This window comes from Idiotropiscis lumnitzeri, chromosome 12 (assembly GCF_059441095.1).
Source record: "Idiotropiscis lumnitzeri isolate Australia: NSW breed Sydney's pygmy pipehorse chromosome 12, RoL_Ilum_1.0, whole genome shotgun sequence".
Taxonomy (NCBI): domain Eukaryota; kingdom Metazoa; phylum Chordata; class Actinopteri; order Syngnathiformes; family Syngnathidae; genus Idiotropiscis; species Idiotropiscis lumnitzeri.
Genome location: NC_142402.1, coordinates 8,967,137 through 8,988,742, shown reverse-complemented (window position 1 = coordinate 8,988,742; position 21,606 = coordinate 8,967,137). Strand labels below are relative to the sequence as shown.

General features: G+C 38.8%; 3 protein-coding genes across 5 annotated transcripts; 2 read left to right on the top strand and 1 right to left on the bottom strand.

Annotated features, from left to right (window-relative positions):
• Nucleotides 1-1,564: 1,564 nt before the first annotated feature.
• On the top strand, nt 1,565-8,478 carry LOC148325761 (uncharacterized). Of its 3 annotated transcripts, none has more exons than XM_088310716.1 (8): nt 1,565-1,931; nt 3,599-3,775; nt 3,873-3,991; nt 4,476-4,641; nt 4,955-5,070; nt 5,139-5,321; nt 5,400-8,312; nt 8,397-8,478. In XM_088310716.1, the coding sequence occupies exons 1-8, from the start codon at nt 1,673-1,675 to the stop codon at nt 8,433-8,435; spliced, it is 3,972 nt and encodes a 1,323-aa protein (XP_088166842.1). In that variant the 5' UTR covers nt 1,565-1,672; the 3' UTR covers nt 8,436-8,478. The 3 variants fall into 3 exon arrangements, with proteins under 3 accessions (XP_088166842.1, XP_088166841.1, XP_088166840.1); XM_088310715.1 differs by having other exon boundaries at nt 5,139-8,103; nt 8,173-8,312; XM_088310714.1 differs by having other exon boundaries at nt 5,139-8,312.
• Nucleotides 8,479-8,789: 311 nt separating this feature from the next.
• On the bottom strand, nt 8,790-12,345 carry ahsga (alpha 2-HS glycoprotein a). The gene is made up of 7 exons (XM_088310717.1): nt 12,109-12,345; nt 11,398-11,508; nt 11,220-11,301; nt 10,834-10,988; nt 10,638-10,733; nt 9,444-9,515; nt 8,790-9,336 (listed from the first exon to the last, which is right to left on the bottom strand). Exons 1-7 carry the CDS (start codon nt 12,304-12,306, stop codon nt 8,971-8,973), a joined length of 1,080 nt encoding a protein of 359 aa, XP_088166843.1. The 5' UTR covers nt 12,307-12,345; the 3' UTR covers nt 8,790-8,970.
• Nucleotides 12,346-14,762: 2,417 nt separating this feature from the next.
• LOC148325759 (sentrin-specific protease 5-like) lies at nt 14,763-20,505 on the top strand. Its single transcript, XM_088311406.1, has 10 exons — nt 14,763-14,873; nt 15,857-16,499; nt 17,267-17,372; nt 17,850-17,997; nt 18,092-18,139; nt 18,336-18,413; nt 19,431-19,568; nt 19,652-19,735; nt 19,817-19,867; nt 19,957-20,505. The coding sequence occupies exons 2-10, from the start codon at nt 15,857-15,859 to the stop codon at nt 20,065-20,067; spliced, it is 1,407 nt and encodes a 468-aa protein (XP_088167532.1). The 5' UTR covers nt 14,763-14,873; the 3' UTR covers nt 20,068-20,505.
• Nucleotides 20,506-21,606: the final 1,101 nt, after the last annotated feature.

Below are 21,606 nucleotides of genomic sequence, written 5' to 3'. Positions count from 1 at the left end.
TTTTTCAGTATGGATGATTCCCAGCATAAGTCCTTCTAGTGGGCCAAAAGTAAAACAAGTTGTGGAATTAATGTTGCTGGTAAGAATCCGTACTTCGAGAGCACTCTAGTCATTGTACCAGTGTACTGAATTGTATTAGAGGTGAAGACAAAGTACATGGACCTCAAGTTAGATGTCAAGGATATTGAATAAATGCTCTAACGGCTTTCCGTGCATTCTGGAGTTTGTATTCATTCCACTTCTGCAACCGCTCACGTTTATCAGTAAGCTCCTGCAATTTGTCCAATTGGCTGTTAATTACTACCCCCTTCCTCGTCCTCCTTCCCCATTTGTTCCCACCTTGGACCAATCAGTGATGTACAAGGATGTTCCATCTCCATTCTGATCGATGATTGTTGGCATCACCCGTTGACTGTAATAAAAAAAAAATGAATAAAACCCTAGGTGGCTTCAGAAAGTTGTAAAATTGTAACGGCTCCTTTTTTTTTTTCTTTAAAGACTTCTACACTACTTTAAATTTGTCAACACTAATAGACTTGGTTTTTCATTTTTGACTAACTTCATTAACTACTGAAATTACATGAATGCATATTGACTGTAAACCAAAGGTGTCAGCTTCTGACACCTTGTCATTATTTGCATTGTGCTTTCATCATCCAAGATGTATTCACAAATTGTCATCGTATGGTACTTAGAAGTATTATAGCTAAAAAAAAATAAAATAAAAAAAATAAATAATGCTGTGTACACTAAACTTATTGAAAGTGGTGTTGTTTGGAATAAGAACATTTGTAAGTTGTCTTGTGATAAACTTCCAAGAATTGTGTATTCAGTGCCATAAAAATCAACCTCATGTGTTGCTACTAGTTGGATTTTTACCTGCTGCCCCGGCAAAATATAACTTTTAATGGCACTTTCCGAAGGGACATTTTAGCATCAGTAATCTCCAAACTTTGTGGAATATGTACAGAATTAAACGAGAGAGAAAAAAATGTGTTTGTGTCTTTTGTGACATTGGAAACAGCACATTATTTTCATTAACTGAGAATATAGGTTTTTATAATTATTGACCAACAATTTTAATAATAAACTCACCTATTGTGTGAGCCCCAAAACCTCTTTTTATCAAATAGCAGCCAATTCTCAATCTCAAATAATGTGTCAACAGACATAAACGTACACATAACAACAATACGATGCCAGGGTTTCGCCTCATCCAATCAGATGATTTCAGATTATTTCTGTCTGATGGGTTGGTTACAGAATAACTGTTCGAAGTGCAAAGCAGTGTCTGTTGAGATCTACATATATTCATATGAAAAAACATGGTGAGTAGGATGCGTTTTATTTAATTCATGTATTCATAATATAAGGTAAATCTAATTTCTGAACGGATCCAGATGATGCTCGTGGCACAGTTATATGTTATATTGTGTTTTTGTCGAATCCGAGGTGGATTAAAATTGGGTAAATCCTTGCCACGCATGCTTGCCCCTGTGTTTTAATTGGACACATTTGGGGCCACACCCACAATTAACCCATTGATAACACCTGGTGCAGTGTTGAGCTTCGGTCCCTCATTAATCCTACCTGTGCAGCCAACTATCTTTTAGGTGGCCAGCACAGGAGAACTTGACTTTCTCTGTGTGCAGTCCCTTCTTTTTTAGTTCCAATGGCGTGTAGAGTGCGAGAGGGCTCTAAGATTTTATTGTATTTTGAACTTTTTTTTCTTGCTGCCGGTACATTTTGCGAATGCTCCCAACTGGCCAGGCTGAAGACGTCAGTTAAATTAAGACGGAACTCCCCACTGATTCCAAACAAAAGTGAAGTTCCCTACAGTGGAATGCTGTTAATCTCTCAGCAAGTTGGCCCGCCAAACAAAGCCTCAAGTCACATTTTGGATGCTGATTCAGATTATCAAGCAGATATGGGTATGTATTATTATTTCAGAGTTGTTACTCAAGTTTGTTTATTTCACATGGGTTGTGAGCAGATGCGGTACACTTTATTTTACATTGAATAATAATGTATCTAAAGGAAAATTTAATTTATATAGCACTTGCACAATTTGACATTTTTACAGTTAACCCTTTTTTTTTATGTCCATTTGTCATTTTTCAATTGTTGCAAGTGCAATTGCTCATGGTGGAGTGTTTTATTTTTAAATGCCAATGTAAGCTCTTTAAATAAACATTTTGGCTCTGCGGTGGCCATTTTTGTACAATTCAAACTTATGAAAATGTGATTTTTATTTTTTATTTTTTTTTTTTTAATTCCTTTGACTCAATTGGCCCATGCAATTCTGGTAAAAAGCATTTCATTCTAGACATAACTCCCAGATTAAATAAATTTTTGGACAAGGGAGCAATTTCGCGTGGCATTAGTTTCCCCTAAAAGGGTGTTTGGGGGACTTCCTGTACTCCAATGAAGCAAATGAATGATGCAATATTGACTTAATGAATCTTGACCATGTGAGAAAAAACATTCTTAGTGGAAGCTTTACACTATTAATGCAAGAGGGGATTCTGAGAATGAATAATACTGTGCACTGTTTAGATTGTACAACCTGCTTATGGTATAAAGTGGTATTTAAAGAGTTTAAAATTAAATGAATAGTATGCAGTAATGGAAGCAAAAAAAAAAACATGGATATTAATTTACAGCCCGAGGCAAGAAAGAACAAATCAATATAAATCATAAGTGAATGTTTTTACATTTTCATGTTCAAAAGAGGCAGGCTTTTAGCTCCACAATTTAGTGGCAACAAACTGCAAGGCTGTATCACCTTTTTAGTTTTTAACCTTGCGTGAGGCACATGTAAAGGGAAGGTTAAGTAAAACATTCTTGATGTGGCCTGCAACATTTTTTTGGTCACAAAATGCACATATGTGCTGATTTATTAATCGTTCTTGCCATTCGTTTTAATGAGACTGAGTGATACAATATTGCAAAAAATGGTTTTAACCAATCCCTCCTTTAAAATAAATTGGAAAATATTTGAAAAATTTGACTTCTGATTTCAAAACTAGTTTTCCATCAGTTTGTTGATATAATGCAAGACTGTCATCCCCTTGGAGGGACACCATAACTACAATGTGGCCTGTGACTAGTGAATTTGAGAACCCTGTTCTTCACGCTTGGGCTTGTCTAATCACAGCATTCTAATTAATATTACATTCATGGCATATGAATTAAGCAGCAACATCCACGTGTTTTTATCCAAAAGGTAACAACAGTCACGACTTCTTTTCTGGGTTTGGTCCCGTAGCACTTGTAATGTCATATTCAATTGACACAAAATGGCGCCCCCTGAGTTTGATTCCACAAATGCCATCTAATCAGAATACTGTTTAAACGAGCAGGGGTGCATAGAACATGCTCTTGTGAAGAACATGTTAGATATGACTACCCCTTTGAAAGGCGAAGACCACATGACTCTAAATCCACAAATTTTGGTGAACCTGACCATTGAGGATAATGGAAGTGAATGTTAAAATGGTGAATTGTATCTATTGTATGTGCATTACTGTATATTGCAAATGCATTTGCGTATCTATTGAAGTTTTTTTTTTTCGGGGGGGGGGTGTATTTTGCAAAGGGTGGGATGTTTACAGGCAACCCAGTATGGAAGATGACAATTTTCCAAAAGCAGGCAAAGCACTGACAGATCAGCTCATTAAAATGGATCCAAAGGTCAAATGTATGACAGACTCTATGAAACTTGAAGTCCAAGGCGTTACATCCACTCCTGCATCTCCGTTTTTGGTGGATAGGGGTATGATTTCTACTTTGTGGATATTTCCGATCGAATGCAAAAATACAAAATTCCTCACTAATGCTTTATTACTCGTTAAATTGAAATTGTGTCCTAGGTAGTCTCTCTCCGTTGTCTCTATTCAAGCTCCCACAAAGCTGTGGGTACACCGTCAGGTCAACACAAGAAGATATGGTCTTGGTTGCCCCTTATGATGGTTGTTTTGTCACTCTGGAGGTAAGACTGTTGATGCCAACCTGACAATTTTTCGGAAGCACTTTGGAACAAATTATATTCGCAGTGAAATTCTAAAGAAATATATAATGAATTAAAAACTCAACGTAACAAATACAATTGAATCAAATTAGAATCTAGTAAATGCTACAAAATGAAATGATTACTAGATGCTACAAATGAAGCTTGTATATTTAAGAGATTTTTCTGCTAACTCATTTGCTGAATTTACGTGACGTTGGTTCCAAAGAAAACAAACCTGCAGTGTTTATTACTGTCACAAATAAACAGGCGTCATACTGAGTAATCTAAATCAACAATTGTCTCACATGCAACTCCTCCCAGAACTTCCAATTAATATGAATGATGCCACTATATAATTTATTCAAAGTCATTTAGCAAAAAAACTCTTAGTGACGCCTCCAGAAATGTTTTGTTAGCACTGAGTAGGGCTCTTGCGCTCAAAGTAAAATAAATGTTTTCTCAGGACAATTCATATGTGCTACCCTTACTTTGGTGGGGGTTGCCGATGAAGATGACATGCCCCCTGATGAGACCATCTTCACCCAGCCAACCAATGGTCACATGCCATACCGAAGGCATGATTGTGAAAACAAAATGGATTATCCCACCCTCAGCAATCAAAATAAATGGTGAGCTGCTATTTTTAAATACCTTTTAAATGACCCCATCGAGTGCGGGAGTTAATGTCTGCTTATACCAGGGCTACTCAAACCTTTTGTTATAGGGATACACTTATGGTGTTTTTCCACCCGATGTGAATTTTGACCATTCGTGCCATAGTCAATGCAAGCCATACTCGGTGGTGCGAAACAGCAACAGTTGATGAAAGAAATGCAGTGACTTGACTACAGAGTCCTACTAAAAAATGTCACCTTTTAAGACTATGTGTGGTGTTTTGGGGACTATTTTTTTTGCAACTGACTGTATTGTTACTCTTAACAGTAAATGGCGAATGGGAGCTGATAAGTGCTCCATTACATAAATGTGGGATTGGTGTAGCGGCTCATGACGATGGTGTGGTCCTGTCTGTCCACTATGGTTCCTGTGTGGAGAAGAAGGTAAAACAAAAAGTTGTTTGCAACTGTTTTATTAAAAGTATTTCAGTGATTGGCATCTTTCAATACAGGATGGGCGGTACACTGTTGAGTTGGCTGGTGAAGGAGCCACTAAGATTTCATGTCCATCAATGGCCCCCGGTCGACCTGAACCTACAAAAGCCCCAACACATAAACCATCAGAACCCTCAAACATAGGCTTGCATCCTTTATACCAATTCGATTATCCACCTTCAAGTCCCCTCAGACCTGAGGTACCAAACAACCCCTTACAAATTGAAGTCTCTCCTGATCACGTACATCAGCCAATGTACCCTCTTTTTCCTGTTCAGCCTGAAATTAAACCACACCACAAGCCAGAACTTGCTCCACAGCCATCCCGAACACCTGGTACTCCTTATCGCTTCCCCTTTCGACTTAACCCTACACTTGTCCCAGTACAAAAGCCCACAGCTGCTCCACATAAAACAGAAGTCCCTTCAGGTCATGTGGAGAGGCCGTCTTATGCCTTTTTCCCTAACCGAGAGACTGAAAATGAAAAAAGCAAAGTAGTAGAGACGGTCCCTTCAGGATATTTCCCGAAACCTTATTATCCATTCTTGCCCGATCCACTGTTTGAAAATAAACCAAGCAAAGATGCCACGATTGTTACATCTTCACCAAAAATTGAGGTGCAACCAGATCAAGAAAAGACAGCCTCCCCTAACAATCAATTTTACCCTCTACAACCAACTGATGCCAAACCAACATCTCTGCAGTTTCCACCCCTACAAAACCCAGAGGCACCAACAGTTCGAGCTGGTCAACCGTTCTTTCCTTACTTCAATCTATTTTTCCCTGACAATGACCCACAGCCTTCCCAACCGAATGAACATGAGAAACCCCCAGTTAAATTGCACCCGCCAAATGACAAGCCAATACCACCCAGTTCATACACTCACCCTGTTTACCGTATGCCCAGTCCTAAAGAACCCACCAAAAGCCCAATGCCTGAGCCACAAAAGCCTGAGGTCACTCCAGGGGAAGTGGATGAGTCTCTCGATTCATACTCCTACCCAATGCCCAGTCCTGAAGAATTTACCAATAAACCTAGACCTGAAGTCCACTCAGATCATTTTGAGCAGCCAACTGATCCATACACCTATCCACTCTATCCTATGCTCAGTGCTCAAGAACCCACCAAAAGGCCAATGCCCACCCAACAAAAGCCTGAGGTCACTCCAGGTCAAGTAGCTGAGTCAATCGATCCATACCCCTATCCACTTTATTCTATGCTCAGTCCTAAGGAACCAGCTGAAAAAACAATGCCGCAGCTATGGCCACAAATATCTTCTCCTGGTACACTGAAGGAGTCAACCAATCCATACCAGTATCCGCTTTACCCAAAGCCAGGTCCTAAAAACACAGCCAAAAAACTAATGCCAAATCCATGGGTAGTCAATCCCCAGCAGCCCGAGGTTCCTCATGGACATGTGAAACAGCCATCTGATTCATACCCATTTCCACTTTATCCCTGGCTCAGTATGAAAGAACCAGCCAAAAAGCAAACGCTCGATCCATGGCCGTTCAAAACACAAGGGCTTGAAATCTCTCGTGGACATGTAAAGCAGCCAGCTGTTCCATACCCCTTTCCACTTTACCCTAAGCCTAGTCCTAAAGAACCAGTCAAAAAAACTGTGCTATTGAAACCCGAGGCTCCTCAGGGTCTTGTGGACCGGCCATTTCATCCCTTCTGGCATGAAAACAAACTAGTTGCCAAGCCTGTCCTGCCTCCCCAACCACCTGCATTCCCTCAAAGTTCGGTACAACAGCCACATAATCCCTACATGGTTTACCCTGTGCATGACCCAGAATTGCCCAAAAATCCAATACCTCTCCCACAACCACCAGACTCAAAACGGCCTGAAATCCCTGGCCATATGCTGCAACCAGCTAACCCCATCAATCAATTTGATGTTGGTGAAGTTATCAAGAAACCTGAGGTCCCTGAGAATGTTTATTGGTCTCTGGACCATCACACGCCTGTAAAACCGGAAATTACAACTCATGCTAATACAAATCCCACTCAAAAGCCTAAAGTTGAAATACGTGCACCTATCCAACCTCCAGAGGGTAGCATGCCTCATCCACAATGGCAGCAGTCTGGAACTTTCCCCCCAGCCAAGGAACCACATGTTACTCCACGGCTCTCTGGGGATGTGGTCCCCCAGGGCTTGAGTGGATGCATTAAATTTTGTCCTGTTGGTTTTTCATATTGCTGTCCACAAATTGCTTTTCATCAGCATCTTTATCTCTCATCACGTGGACCATCTGATAAAGTGACAGGTGTGGTCTCGCAAGAATTTCCATTTGTAGCTTCCATGGCTTATAATGGACCTGGAAATCGCCTAGATTATACTTTACCTGCTCAAAAACCAAATGAAGAAAATTCTCATCCTGAGGAAGCCACAGACTCTGTTCTCAATAAAAATCAACCATATCACCACCCACCAGGTGGCTATTCTGCTTTATCAGGAAGTATCCCAGACAAGGTACCAGCTCCTGAAAGACAGAGTTACTCTTATTTGCCTCGTATACCTAATTTCAGGTGGCCATATGAGAATAGACCAAATTTACCACCAAGCCGATTATCACCGCAAGTTATGCCTTTCGGGGTTCAGACTCCATTTTACATCCCCGAGAATCAGGAAGCTGGTAAGCGCCCGAAAAAGCCAAACAGCCCGTTTCAGGTCGTTAATTATCTACCCGTTTTGAATGCCAGGTCTCCTATTGCCCATTATCTTCAGCAGCAGAATCCAAACAGTATGCCATTACCTAGGGGACCTGGTGGACCTTCCCAATTTGGGGTCCGGGAGGAGCTTAGCTCTTTGGTCCCTTATTCCATGCTTAATGATGAATCAACGAAAAACACTTCATTCATGCTGAATTTGCCACCTTCATCACATCGGAGTAAGCATAAAAAATCCTCCAAACGTGATCGCACTGGGCATTCGTCTGAACCAAGAAGATATGTGCTGCTTCAGCGTGGTCCACCAGGTAAAGAGCCCAGTGGGTCTCCAGAGTCCAACAATAATTTCAGGGTTCTTTATGAGCAATATGTCCCAGGCCAACATCTTGCGAGACCTCCGAGTCATCATCGCCATCGATATGTTGACACCTTGAATTCAAAACCTCTGCTTGAAGGACCGATGAAGACTTCAAAGAATCACTCTCAAACAAATCCAGCACTCGTTCGTGGATCTAAGGTAAGTTCAGCAGACATTGTATGCTGCTGTAAATTTTTAATTTCCTTCCGTGATCTTGAAACTGCTCTTGCTTGTTTCTTATAGGATTGGAACGTCAAAGTGGAAGAGATGGTCACGAGCTGAGATGGCATGCATTAATTACAAATAAACTTTTGACTGTACCGTCTCTTGTTTTGGAGTAGTCTTTTTTTGTTGTTGTTGTTGTTTTTTTAAATGCATTGTTAAAGGAGTCATTGATTCACGAGGACAGTACAGATGCCTGAAAATTCTAAAATACAATTTTGTACTTCCCGCCATTGATTTACAGTGGTATTCATGGAGACTTGCTTTCAATGGGCAGTTGGTTGTTTTTTTTTTTGTTTTTTTATTGGCGGTCAACTTTGAATTTGCCATCCCTCCAAATGTTTTGAAAGATATTGGTGTAAATGCAACATGAATACAACTGAAGTAAACAAATATTTGAGACAAGATTCAGACTGCATTTCATCAAATTCTTTATAGTAAAATGGCTTTTTTTTTTTACCCCCAGTTTGACACTGAAAGCCAAGGAGTAATGGGGTTAAATTACAGATTTAAACATGTTTGGCAATATACTTGTGAGTGAGTTGGAACCAGTGTTTTTCCAAAGTAACCCAGGTTATTAAATGCAAAGGAATGCTTAAAAGAATCGAACCCTCCCAGGGCATGGTGGTATCAGGAGAACCGGGTCTGTAACTGCAGCAGGTGCGGCGGCTACGTCTCTCTTAACCACCGCAACGGGAACCTCTGCACTGACTGAGGCGGATGATGTGTCAGCAGCTGGAACAGATGCTGTCGCATTCAACTCTGCAGGGGTGGCGACGGAGACCACTTCGGCCGATTCTGACGCAGACTCGGAAGAGAGCAGGCCAGTAAGATGTGGGTCATGGAGAGAAGTCAGCTTGTGGTGTCTCAGACCATGCTTTCTGGTGATGTTTTGTGAGTTCACGTGGACAGTTGGGAACACGTGAGAAGCCCCAGTGCTGTTTGCGTCTTGAGGAGGCACCTTGACGAACATGCATAAACAGAGTAAAGGTTATACCAGACAATGTTACTAACTCTTGGGGAGGAGTGTCTTGTCAACATAGTTTAGACAAGACTAGTGTGACTCACCATGACGGAAAACATCTTGCAGTCCACTGTGTGTGCAGCTCCCAGGCCTTTGGCAGTGCAAATACCACGATTCTGATTGAAAGAAAGAAAGTTGGTGAAGTTCTGTGCACATGTGGTGGCTTAGTGGGGAAAATGACTAGTCAATATTTTTAGATATTTTCTCTAATCATTGGGCCGTTTGCTGGTGCTGGGACTAACATATTTTTATTGGCCATCAGTCTGTCACTTTACATATCAAGCAGCTCGTCTCAGTCAAATGAGTAAAAAACTTTTGGAGAGGTCGGAAGGCCCCATGACAGCAGAATAGCCTACAGTTTTCTGAAAAAAAATATTTAAAGGGGAAGTCAACCCCCAAAAAATATTTGCAATAAAATAGTCAATTTGCCTTCACTAGTGGAAACATGGTTTGCAGAATACGAGTAAAGCCGCAAAATCAACCTGTTTTTAGCCATCTCAGGGTGCAGCCATTTTGTCACTTCTGTCAACTGAAAATGACAGCCCAGTTGCTCAGAGCTCAGCTAACCACCAATCACCTGTTTTCAGAAGCTGAGCCCTGAGCAGCTGTAATGTCATTTTCAATTGACATATGGAAAAAAATTGCCACCCCTTGAGCTGGCTAAAAACGGGTGCATTTTACTGCTTAACTCGTATTCTAAAATCGCGCTATTAGTCAGAATGCCTTGTTTCGACTAGCGGTACCACCTAAAATACTACAGGTGATTGTCACACACTAAGCCTGCTTTCCACCATATGTGACAGAAGAAGACTTCAAAACAACTAAAAGACACTGTATTCCTTCTGTTTGCAACATCTTTGTGAAGTGGGATTTTTCTGTTATGATGACAACCTTAAATAACACACTCTGTGTCATCGTTTCCATTAACCCGAGATGGGACTGGCTCGCTGAAGAGAAACAGTCTTGGGCCTTCCATTACTTACGGAAATGAATCTGTTCCTATCTTAGCTTTGTGATTATTAACTGCTTCCTTTTGCACTGAGGAATTACAGCTATACAAGTTTAACAAAACTATTTCCACGAGTTATTAACTTAAAAAAAATACAAATAAAATTTAAATATTTTATTATTTCGAATTAATCATTTTCATACCAGTCAAAGTGAAATAGGATAATTTCTCGGTTGGGTATCACAGCTGTGGAGAGTAAATAATAGATAGGCCTACTTAGTGTACTTACAGCCATGACGTCATTCAGCGGCACACAGACGTCATTAGTGCAGTTAGCCTCAGCAATCACATATTCTGCCATATAGCGTGGCCCACCAGAGACAATCTGAAACAATGAATCAATTGTTTTTTGCCCCAACAGATTGTCACACAAAGTAAAAGAACCAGATGCAGCAGAACTCGTAAAACCAAGTGTGGGGGCCCACCTGTGTTGACATTCTTCCGACCTCAAGCAGAGAGTATGTTGTGTTGACTGTGTTGTTGTTGAAGGTTGCCAGAGAGGCGTGCACAAAGTTCAGTGCTGTGGTGTCGTTCAGTGGAAGGAGAGTGGGACAGCCCAAACAGAGGTCCTCTGTTGATTCTAAACACCATCGTAGAAAAATAACAATATAGTCAACTGAATGACGATATTTACATACCAACGTGGCCTAAAAGTGATGACAGTGATAATTAAGACTTAATATTGCAAACAAATAATATTGTGAGTTATGTTTTTTTTTCTGCACCAAAACTAACGGTGGGAAGTAAAGAAAGTAATTGATTTGAAATACAAGTTTTATTGACACGGCACACAACCAGTGTCAGATTTTACCTTCAGTCTTGCACTTGAAGGCTGTGACAGTCAGCACACCTCCGACCCTTTTCAGAACCATGTCGCAGTCTCCTTCTACCGCCTGATTTGAGACACAAATTAAACAAAAAGTCCAAAAGCTTGATAGTAATGCAGATTATTTGTTACTTATTTGCTCAAGACTGCTTTTTCTACTCACGGTGAGTGCTTTGGGTCGGACTGTGCAGTTAGCAACAGGAGTGGGGTCCAAAACGTGACAATCTGTCTCCAGCAGGTCCACTTCAACAACATAGATGTCATCTGCATTGGGCTATGACATAGCAGACATTCCATTTGATAATTTGAAAAAAAGTTACTTATGTCTACACCAGGGTTGTCCAAAGTTTCTTTTGGCCTGCTGCTCGTTTTCTAGGTAATTCTTGTCAGTCAATGTCTTTAAACTCATAATAAAACTTTAACATTATGTAAGAATGGATAAATTATTTATTAAATAAATAAGGAAATTAAATGAATAAAATACCCCCAATTTTTTTTTAACTGAAATAAAAATTGTCATGATTGCTTTATTTAAAATCGTATGTTAGAAGAAAACAAACATTCTATTATAAATTAGTTTAAATGTTAAATCAATTGAAAATTTGCCATGTGATTTTCTTTTATTCAAAAATCAATTTTAATGTTGAAAATGACTATGCAATTTATTTAATTATTTTTTTTCTTAATATATATATCACACAAATACTTTAGCTAAATTTGTTTTATTTGCCTTGTCATGAATAACACAATTTTTACACATTTTTTTTTCTTGAAATGTTATGTGACCCTCACTAGCCTTTCCTTTTTTTTTTTAAATTAAATATCCTCAGCATGGAAAATGTATACATTAATTTTTGCTGCGTCTCCAACTTACCTTCGCGAGGATCTTGATGTCTTCAATTCTGTTTAGTGCATATTTGTAGCCATGAGTATGCTGGCCATTGAGGTAGTCCTGAGCCACAAATGCGGCTTCTTCTGCCTCAGGAGAGTCACACTCGGGCTGGCGAACACTGAGCTGAGCGCACCCGAGCGCCAGTAGTCCCAGGACCACTCTGATACTTAGTGCATTCATATCTGTGGAAAATCAGAAAGAATGATGAGGAAAAGAGGGAGAACTCAAGCGAGCTTTAGCTTATATATAGTACTTTAAATGGGAAAACAGCCAAGTCAAACAAGTACTGTCCTTCCTTTCACGTCACATGAGGGTGGGTGCAACTGAAAGCTGAATGGTGGGATCAAAAGTAAAAAAAAAGCTTTGGACCTGGCCACTATTCATTCATTTATTCATTCATTCATTCATTCATTCATTCATATCTAATACCAATTTGTAGAACTGCTTTGTTTCTTTACAGAAAAGTGATTATACAATATCACAAAGAACGGAACAATGTCTACTTTATTTTTGAAAAAAAAAAAAAGATTACATTAATTACATTACTGTAAAAAAATCAAGTGGTATCATGCAATTATTAGGGCAAGATATCGCGGTACTTTTCTGATATCGGTTGACTGCAAGTGTTCCATTTTAAAATAATCACTTGTACAACGTCTCATCACTGTTGAGCTGTTTTTAGAACAATCTCTTTTATCATAGATTGTTTTTGCAATGATTAAACATGGCATCGATAATGAAGCACAACCTTAAATGTCTGCTGAATGTAAAGAAATTATGAATGAATGACGACGAGTACAGTGCGTACACTGAGGACAGACTCTGAACAGGGTCCCTCAGTTATCAGTGGCTTGCACAATAAAAAGGATGTTTGTCATGGGGCGCTTATTTGAGGATACATCGATTTGCAGATCAACATGAGTCACTGAGTACCATGTAGCAAAACCGAGACAAGATCATCAATATTCCAGTATTTACACTTATTGTGAAATTTTTGTGTTGTGGCGTCATGAGAGTTTTACAATGTAAAATATATTCTTTTGCGCAATGAAGGTTACGAAACACTGGACTATAACACTGGTGAACAATTGAAAAAAAAATCTGTTGAACTATATATTTGTTAATTAAAACAAAAATTGGCATGCTGATTCCAAAATTGCTGTCACTTTTTTCCAGCATGTCATTTTTCTCGCCACTGTGTTCCAGATAAGCAAAATACCACTGATTAGCTGAAGTGAGACTTGTAGTCTTATTACGATTGGACTCATCCACAGCTACCTGGCAAATTGTGCGGTCACAATTGAGTCAGTGCAGTGAGAGGTGTGCACAGCTCCCAAAAGGTTAGTACTATCAACTTCTGCAAACAAAAAACTAGCATTGTCGGAATTACAACATTTTTGCTGGCTTTCTCGTAACCTTATAACCATGGGCATACTGTCGTACGTTCTACTTGGTTTTAAGCATTTTTTTTTCTCTACATTGACCCTTGGTGTGATTGTGAGTGTGAACTGTTGTTAGCCTATGTGTGCCCCGCGATTGGCTGGCAACCAGTTCAGGGTGTACCCCGCCTACTGCCTTAAAATTACTGGAATATGCTGCAGCAGGCCCACAACCCTTAGAAGGAGATAAGCAGCTTGGATAATGGATAGATAGATGAATTATTTAAGAAAAAGTTAATCTTGTTCCTCAAAAACTTGATGTGAGACAGAAAAATTGAGAACAGTTTTGCTTTCAGCTCCCAATTTTTTTTTTAAACACTCCTGTTATGTTGTGGGTCAAACTTATCCGTTTAGAAAATCTAGGAAAAAATTAAATAGATTAAAATGTATCTGGTGGCTTCCATTTTTCATTTTTGTGTATTTGGTATAAGAAACTGCATTGCATATGTGAGAGTGGATTATATTGGCCTATGAACATTGTTGTTCGAATAAACATAGGAAGGTAAAAACAGATGTCAGACCAAATTCAACCAAAAAAAATATTCCCCAGTGTTTTTTTATGGTCAGACATTCGCCCCATTTTCCCAGTTTCCAAGCAGCAACTGAATAGTAATTTGTTGTCTGGCTGAACTAAAAGTTAGACTTTGCTTCTATACATTTAACAGGGAGTTTGTTAACAGAGCAAACAAGAATGATTATTTGGTGGTCTATTCTAGGTCATCCAGATGTTACTGACCTTGGTGGTGTGTGGTGTGGCGCCACATTGCTATTAAATTCATCAGGTTCAATCAGGGTATGAAAAATACACTCACAACTACAGTTGTTTTTATTCGATGGTTAAGTATATGCAATAGCCTAAATAATATGCAATAGACATCCGGTCTCGGTGTGAAGAGACACCAGAATGTTGAGCAACTGAAATGCTTTTATGAAGAAATTAATACTTTTATAGTTATTTTAACTACAATAAATGTGAATAAAATTGTACATGTAAAAATAAAAAAATACTTAAAAAATGGCATTTTATTTTCAAATGTTAGATAGCACATGTTATGGCATACATTAAAAAGTTTTGACTTCATGTCAATGCATTATCTCAGTAGGGAACGTTGTCCCTTCTAATATGGCGGCGTTGTAAGCATCTCGTCTTCATATTTGTGTTACTACCGGGTAGTCTCCTGGCCAAAATCTTATTGGACAACTCACGGTTACGTCATCAACACGCGACACCGATCAGTCGTTTCGTGCTTTTAGGTTTTGTCGATGTTGTATAAAACATCTGTCTGAAATTGAACTAGATTCATAACGGTAAGTTAGAGCGTCTGTTGTTAGTTTTGTATGAAATTTTGTTGCAAAGGTTCTTACTGGGGAAACGTCACCTTCTTTTAAAAGTGATACGATATCTAAATTACTTACGACTATGGTACGTTGTGCTTTCCAGCACGATCGTGTTAACTTTACTTAATATTATAATCAACGTTCGCACACGTTTTATTCGTGAGTCAAAACATCACTCCACTGTGACACCTTCTCAATTGTGTTGATAAATCGCCTTTCTTCTGTCTTCCATTTACCTTCTGCTGATGCAGAATCAAGAGCAATTGCTCAAGGACACTTCAACATAATCACAAGCATTGAGTCCGCACCCTTCTGCTTGCAAAACCAAATCCAAAATCCCTATTAAACTGGTGTCTAGTCCACCCATTGTGCTCCAGTAATGGCTTCTCTTTTGTTCAGTGGAGAAGGATCTTGATTAGTAAATACATTTGACATGTGCATTTGTAGAGTGCATTTTTTTCAATGACCCAAAAAATAAACAACCCAAAAATGATTATGTTTCGTAGAAGATGTTAAGAATCTCAAGTAGATAACTAGATCAATAGTTGGAGAGTTTTTCTGCAGAAGTAATGACATTTTTTTGTGGTGAATAAGCTTTGCGTCTGAATGGCATCGTAAAATTACAGACATTAAGATGCAGATATGTATTCCATGAATGCAGATATCTATTCCATGAATGCGTATTGGTCTACGCTTCGCCATTGTTAAACGTGCTGCGTGCAATTGCATTCCGGTATATAATCCAAATGACAACCCTGCAAAAGTAAAAAAATAATCAAAACAAAACAAACAAAAAAAAACACAGCTGCTGTGTTGGTTGTTTTTCATAACATTGGATGGAAATACTTGCACACCTTTTTTTAAGCGCTCCTTGAAGCAGGTGTCCATTTCTGTTTGAAAATTCAAAAGCGCTGAAAACTCTGCCATCATATAACCCTCTCCAACTCTTCCAGATGTACTGGAGAAAAACGTTTCAACACAAAGTGAAGCACCAAACAAAGGAATCCATGACTACAATCAAGAGAGTTTCACATCTCGCAACGCGGTTCAGGAGACATTTGCATTCTCAATTGCAGCTGTGGATGTGGCGGAAACGAAGACAGAAGTGCATTTTGGGTTTCATTCGTGGCAGAAGATCGGTGCCAATCAGGTGCCACAGATCATGCTTCAACATCAAAGCACAATCACAGAGAAGTAAAAGCAAATTTCACATCTATCCTTCGCCCGTTCTAGAACATTCACAATTGAAGACATGCACAGTTGAATCAGAACTCGGATGCGCTCGTAAAACAACACCTTTTTCAAAAACGTCCAACTCTTCAGTCACCAACACTCAAACAACAGGTGTGGCACTAGAACGCATTGGAGAGTATGAATTTGTAGAACCCTCAGAAGTAACACTCACTGGGCTGGATACTCACGTTAAGAAACGAAGAAACTGTGTTCGTGAGCAGAAACTTGTTGGTGACCAGTCAGGACAATGCACTGCTGCCCTTCAAGAAGAACTTCCAAATGCAGATGCCAAAATCGTCAACAACAACAAAATACCCCCTCAAATTGAAGTAGGCCTCTCAGAACTGACAGACAGCATCCATGGTATGTATGGTTTGATTTCATTTTTTAAAAAAATGAAAAAAAACCTGCTGTATGACTTTTTTTTTCTTCATTAATTGACCCAGTGGATATGCAAACCTATCGAACAGACTGATGAGTTTTTTTGCGATGTGAGTGTCGCTTAGATAGTTTTTTTTATTTGACTTGTGAGCAAAAATGTAACTGCATGCAACTACGGTAAAGTCAACTCATCTCACAAGTCGCAGTGGACAAAAAGAGGCTTCAAGCATAGCTTTGCTTTAGAAAAGTAATTTTAGTTAGATGCTAACAAACAATACAGACGGGCCAACATATACAATTAGCATCACAGTGTTGTACCCTTTTAAGCAACTGATATTTACACTAACGGTGGAGCAACACATGTAGACGGACAATAACAAAACCCGCAGGCCTTTATCCTTTATGCTATGTAAAGAACAACTAAAATTTCACCTGAGGGAACTGCATAATGTCTAATGAATTGAAGCAAAAGCGAAGCAAAACGCCACAAGGCATGCTGGGGAGTCTAGGTTCCAGTTTTGTACTATTGAAGATAGACAGCATTTGAGCCACATGTGGACAGAGCGAAGGAATAATAGCGTTATGAGATTTATGTTTGAAAACACTCAACTGTTGCACAGTACGTTCAAAAGTTTAGAGGTCAACAATAAAGGTGTTTTAGCATTTTAGGTTCACCCTGAAATCTTGGCCGCAAGCCCTCAATTTTGTGAATAATATATTTGAATTGCCTGTGTTTGTAATCTCTCTAGAATTTCTTGATGACTTCTACACAATGTATGGAACTTTCATCCCACTGCAGAAAAATGATGTCTTGAGACACCTGGAGAAAATGTTTAACGGCGATTTCACTGACAGGTGAATGTCCGGAAAAAAAAAAAAAAAAAAAAGGACTTTGAAAGGCTGGGCACATACTGATAAACACACAAGTGTTATGCAAACAAAAGAAAAGGTTTTCATTTTTCTGCCCAAAAGTCCCCAAAAAATCCCCAAAGCTCCCATGTGATTTTTTTTTTTGTTGCCGAATTTCTTTATCAGTGTTCACGTTTCAGATTGCAGTTTTTAAAATAACCATATAGCAAGAGGGAAAAATCCAGTTTAATCCAGATTATCGAGTCTCTTTGAATACTATATTTGATGCCATGTCTGTCCATATTAATTCCCATTCACAGTGTAGTCCCTCGGGCTTTTGTTTTTGGACCATTGACTGTCTCATTGTTCATGCGTTGGCTCAACTGTTTTAAGTTATGTTTTCGGTTTTACGTTAATTGATGCCTATATTCACAGTGTTGTGTGTAATTAATTCAATTTTAAATGTTGAATTTACTTGTGCAGCCGAAATGTCATCTCCGAGGTTGTAAAACGAAGAATCGGCGCAGTGCTGATTAAAACTACTCCCTCCTTCCGAGTGGTCTTCAAGAAACACACCTTGACTCTGGATGATTTGTCCACGCTAGCCCACCAGAATTGGCTCAATGACCAGGTTTCCAGTGCTCAGCATCTCAAGTTTTATATCACTGAGGAGAGTCATACTTGAACATGCTTGGTCTTTTGTTTTTGTCTTTCTCCTCCTGTAGGTTATAAACATGTATGGGGAATTGATTGTGGAAGCTGCCCAACACAAGGTAATCAACATTTTATGTTTCCTTCTGAACAGCTCATTCACTGCCATTGTCAGCTACAGATGCAAAATGTGCATTAAAACTCGGGAGGGTTGCCACTGAATGAATTTTAAGAGGCGATAAAATACGAGTGTGGTTCTTTTCTTCTATTTACTGCATACTTGATTCATAACGCCCATGTATTATTTATCATTCCTAGGTGCATTTTCTGAACAGTTTCTTCCACCGACAACTCATGACCAAGGGTTATAACGGTGTTAAGAGATGGACAAAGCAGGTTCTTGTTCTTAATACATTTCATGTTTTATATTTTCAGAGTATTTATATTTTCCTACACTGTGTTATTTTAATTCTAAATATGATCTCATAACACTTGAATATTTCAAACCCATGCCACAATATTGCCCTTAGAAATAAATGGCTTACAGATGGTTTGACTTTTTAAAAATGCACAAGAAGTGCGAGAATACTGCTTCGCAACCCATAAAAAAAATACCAGTTACTACTTTCCTATTAGCCTTTTTACTTGTTTTTGACTCCGTCGTACGTAGGTACAGTGGTACGTTGTCGAGTGCACCAACTTTCCCCGAGTTATAAGCAATCACTCATGCGTCTGTGCGGTGGGCCAACATTTGAAGCAATGTAATTCAAGATTTACTGATTTGTGTTTTGGCCACATGTATTTTGTGAGAATTTTGTGAAGTCAAAGTTAACTCTAATTTAAGTGAAATGGTATTATTGTGCGTTTCATTTGCCTTTATTTTATTTGATGCCTAACGTGTGTATATGATCTGATATTGTTTATTTTAAAACAGATTGATATATTATGATTAGTTTTTGTTCAAAAAAATACATTGAAAAAGAACACCCTGTATGAACATGTCTGGAAGTATGTTTCAGCTTTGCATGTTAGGAAGGAGCTAAGTTTGGCCTGGGTTGTTAGTGGAAATAATGCACAGTCTTTGACCCATGTACGTCTGGTGCATTTTTACTCAAGCAAATCTTCTGAAGGCTATTTACTGCACACTGAATGTTAATGTTGTAACATGAATTTGAAATCATATTAAATTGTTTCAAGATCATAGTTGGTGGTATAATTGCCGGAGGCAGTAATAAAAAAGTACACTTTAATTTGGGTGTGTTAATTACTTACCAGACTATTATAAAACAGCAGAGTTGTCTTTAAAACAATTATTAATAAATAAAATTTAAAAAATTGACTCGACTCCCAAAAAGTTATTTGGAGCATCTATCAGTATTGATTATTCATTGGTGTCTTTCTGCAAATCCACAGGTTGATTTGTTTTCCAAGAGTCTCCTGTTGGTGCCAATCCATCTGGAGGTTCACTGGTGTCTGGTAACCACAGATGTTGCGAGAAAGAAGATCTGTCTGTTTGACTCTCAAGGGAATGCGCCGCACATAGTTGCACAGGTATATTCCACTTTGCTTATTGCCAGCCCCTGCACAGGTATCTTATGGGTGGACATAACTGTACGCATAATTGTTTACCGCAGGACATCCTGAAGTACTTGACGGCGGAAGCGAGAGAGAAGCAACGTGCATCTTTTGTAAATGGTTGGACCGTGTCATTCCATGAGGTATGCCTTTGACATTATGCCAGCAGAACAAAACAGGACAGAAAATTGTACCCACTGCTGAGTTTGTGTTTTCTTTTCCAGAATGTCCCACAGCAAACCAATGAGAATGATTGTGGCGTTTTCGTCTTGGAGGTACTTTCCCCAGCTCGGTACACTTGACCAAAGTCGACCCAGGTCATTAAATCAAAAATCCTTTTTTTTTTTTTTTTTGTCCTTCTCAGTATTCGCGATGCCTCGCCTTGGCTCAGCCTCTCTGCTTTTCTCAGAGAAACATACCAAAGATACGCAAGAGGATCTACAAAGAGCTCTGTGAATGCAAGCTCCATGAATAGGCTCAACAATGAGTCACAAAAGGTTTTGGAGTGAAATTACAGAATTTCTGGAGGAACAGGAAACACGATAGGTGAACTTGAGTTGACAATCTCGAACCATTTTTTTTAATATCCAACTGGTAAAGTGTTTCAGACACTGGCTGAAGCAGATTGTGACAGAGATGGTCAAAAAGCTTCTCAAACCGGCGCTGAACTGAAATTTTCGACAACTCCGCAATGGCGAGACTTCAGACGGGTTGTTTTCAGAGGGAGGTCGCCATTGAGTTTCGAGTGTCACCGAGTATCATTGGGAAGAATAACAGAAAGGCATCCAAGTGGATGCACTTGGAGGGGAAAAAAAAGACTGCAAAAGCCAGTAATGCATAAAGTACTGAAACATTGAATAAATGGACACGTGTACGTTTCAAAAGGTTCAATTAAGTTCACCTGTGGAGCCTATACTGCATTTTAAGTTCATCCTAAAATTGCAACAGAAATCTCAGTATCGTTTCACTTTTTGCGGGGTTGAACATTTCTCATTCGAAGTGATCATCGCAGCTGCAGCTTTACGTATAGTTGTGCACTCTTTTACATGCTAAACCTTCGTTCTTACGGGATTGCGACATAGCTTTTACCCAAGGCACACATTTTCCCACCGCAAAAACAAACACCAACAAATTATCACGTCACCAAAATAGATTTCATTACATGTGAATTTAGTCTGAAATATATTTTCCAAATGTGAAATGTAGACCCAATTCTTCTTCACTCATTTATTTCTTTAATATTGATTAAGCATGATATTTAACAAAGGTCCTTTTCCTGTTATGAAGCACACGCGTTTATTTGGCATTGGCATTCCATTGACATTTTTTTCATTCTATTTAGCATTTTGTTTACAGGCGACTAGCTCCTTTGCACATGGCATTATTTATATTGTTTACAAGATACCTTTACACAGATTTAGGCCTATGCAAATGGCATTACAGCATCTCGGCACAATATATTTGCAGAAAAAGATTTTGTGAGAGGTACCCTTTTTCTCCTGTTCTTTGTGACATTGTTCAAGTCATGCAAAGCAAGCTATTTTGAATGTTTATTCAAATGATTTTTGTACTTTTATTTTTCATTGAAACTAATGTGTACCAGTTGGTCAATAAAAAAAAGCAGTTAATATGCATTTCCTGCATTTATTTAGATTTTGGTCCTCAGGGGGAATTTATCGCACATTTATCGTTATTGAGGTAGTGGAATCTGAAGAATTGTATTGATTTTTTTTTGTAAAATAAAATCTTGCTATAATGATACAGAAATGAATTTAAAGTAATTTATTTGATATGTAAAACATGTTCTTTATTTAGTTTACTCAATGGGACCATTTTTGAAATATTCTCACTATAAATGCTAGTTCATAACTTGTATGTCTCACAGAACACTCAAAACATGCCTTGATAAAAAAATTCCAAATGAGCTAAGGCATTTTATTTCCATTTCCATGGTTCCGAGCACATTCCTGCTTACATGCACTTCTTAAACTAACAGCATAGTTTAAAAAACAAG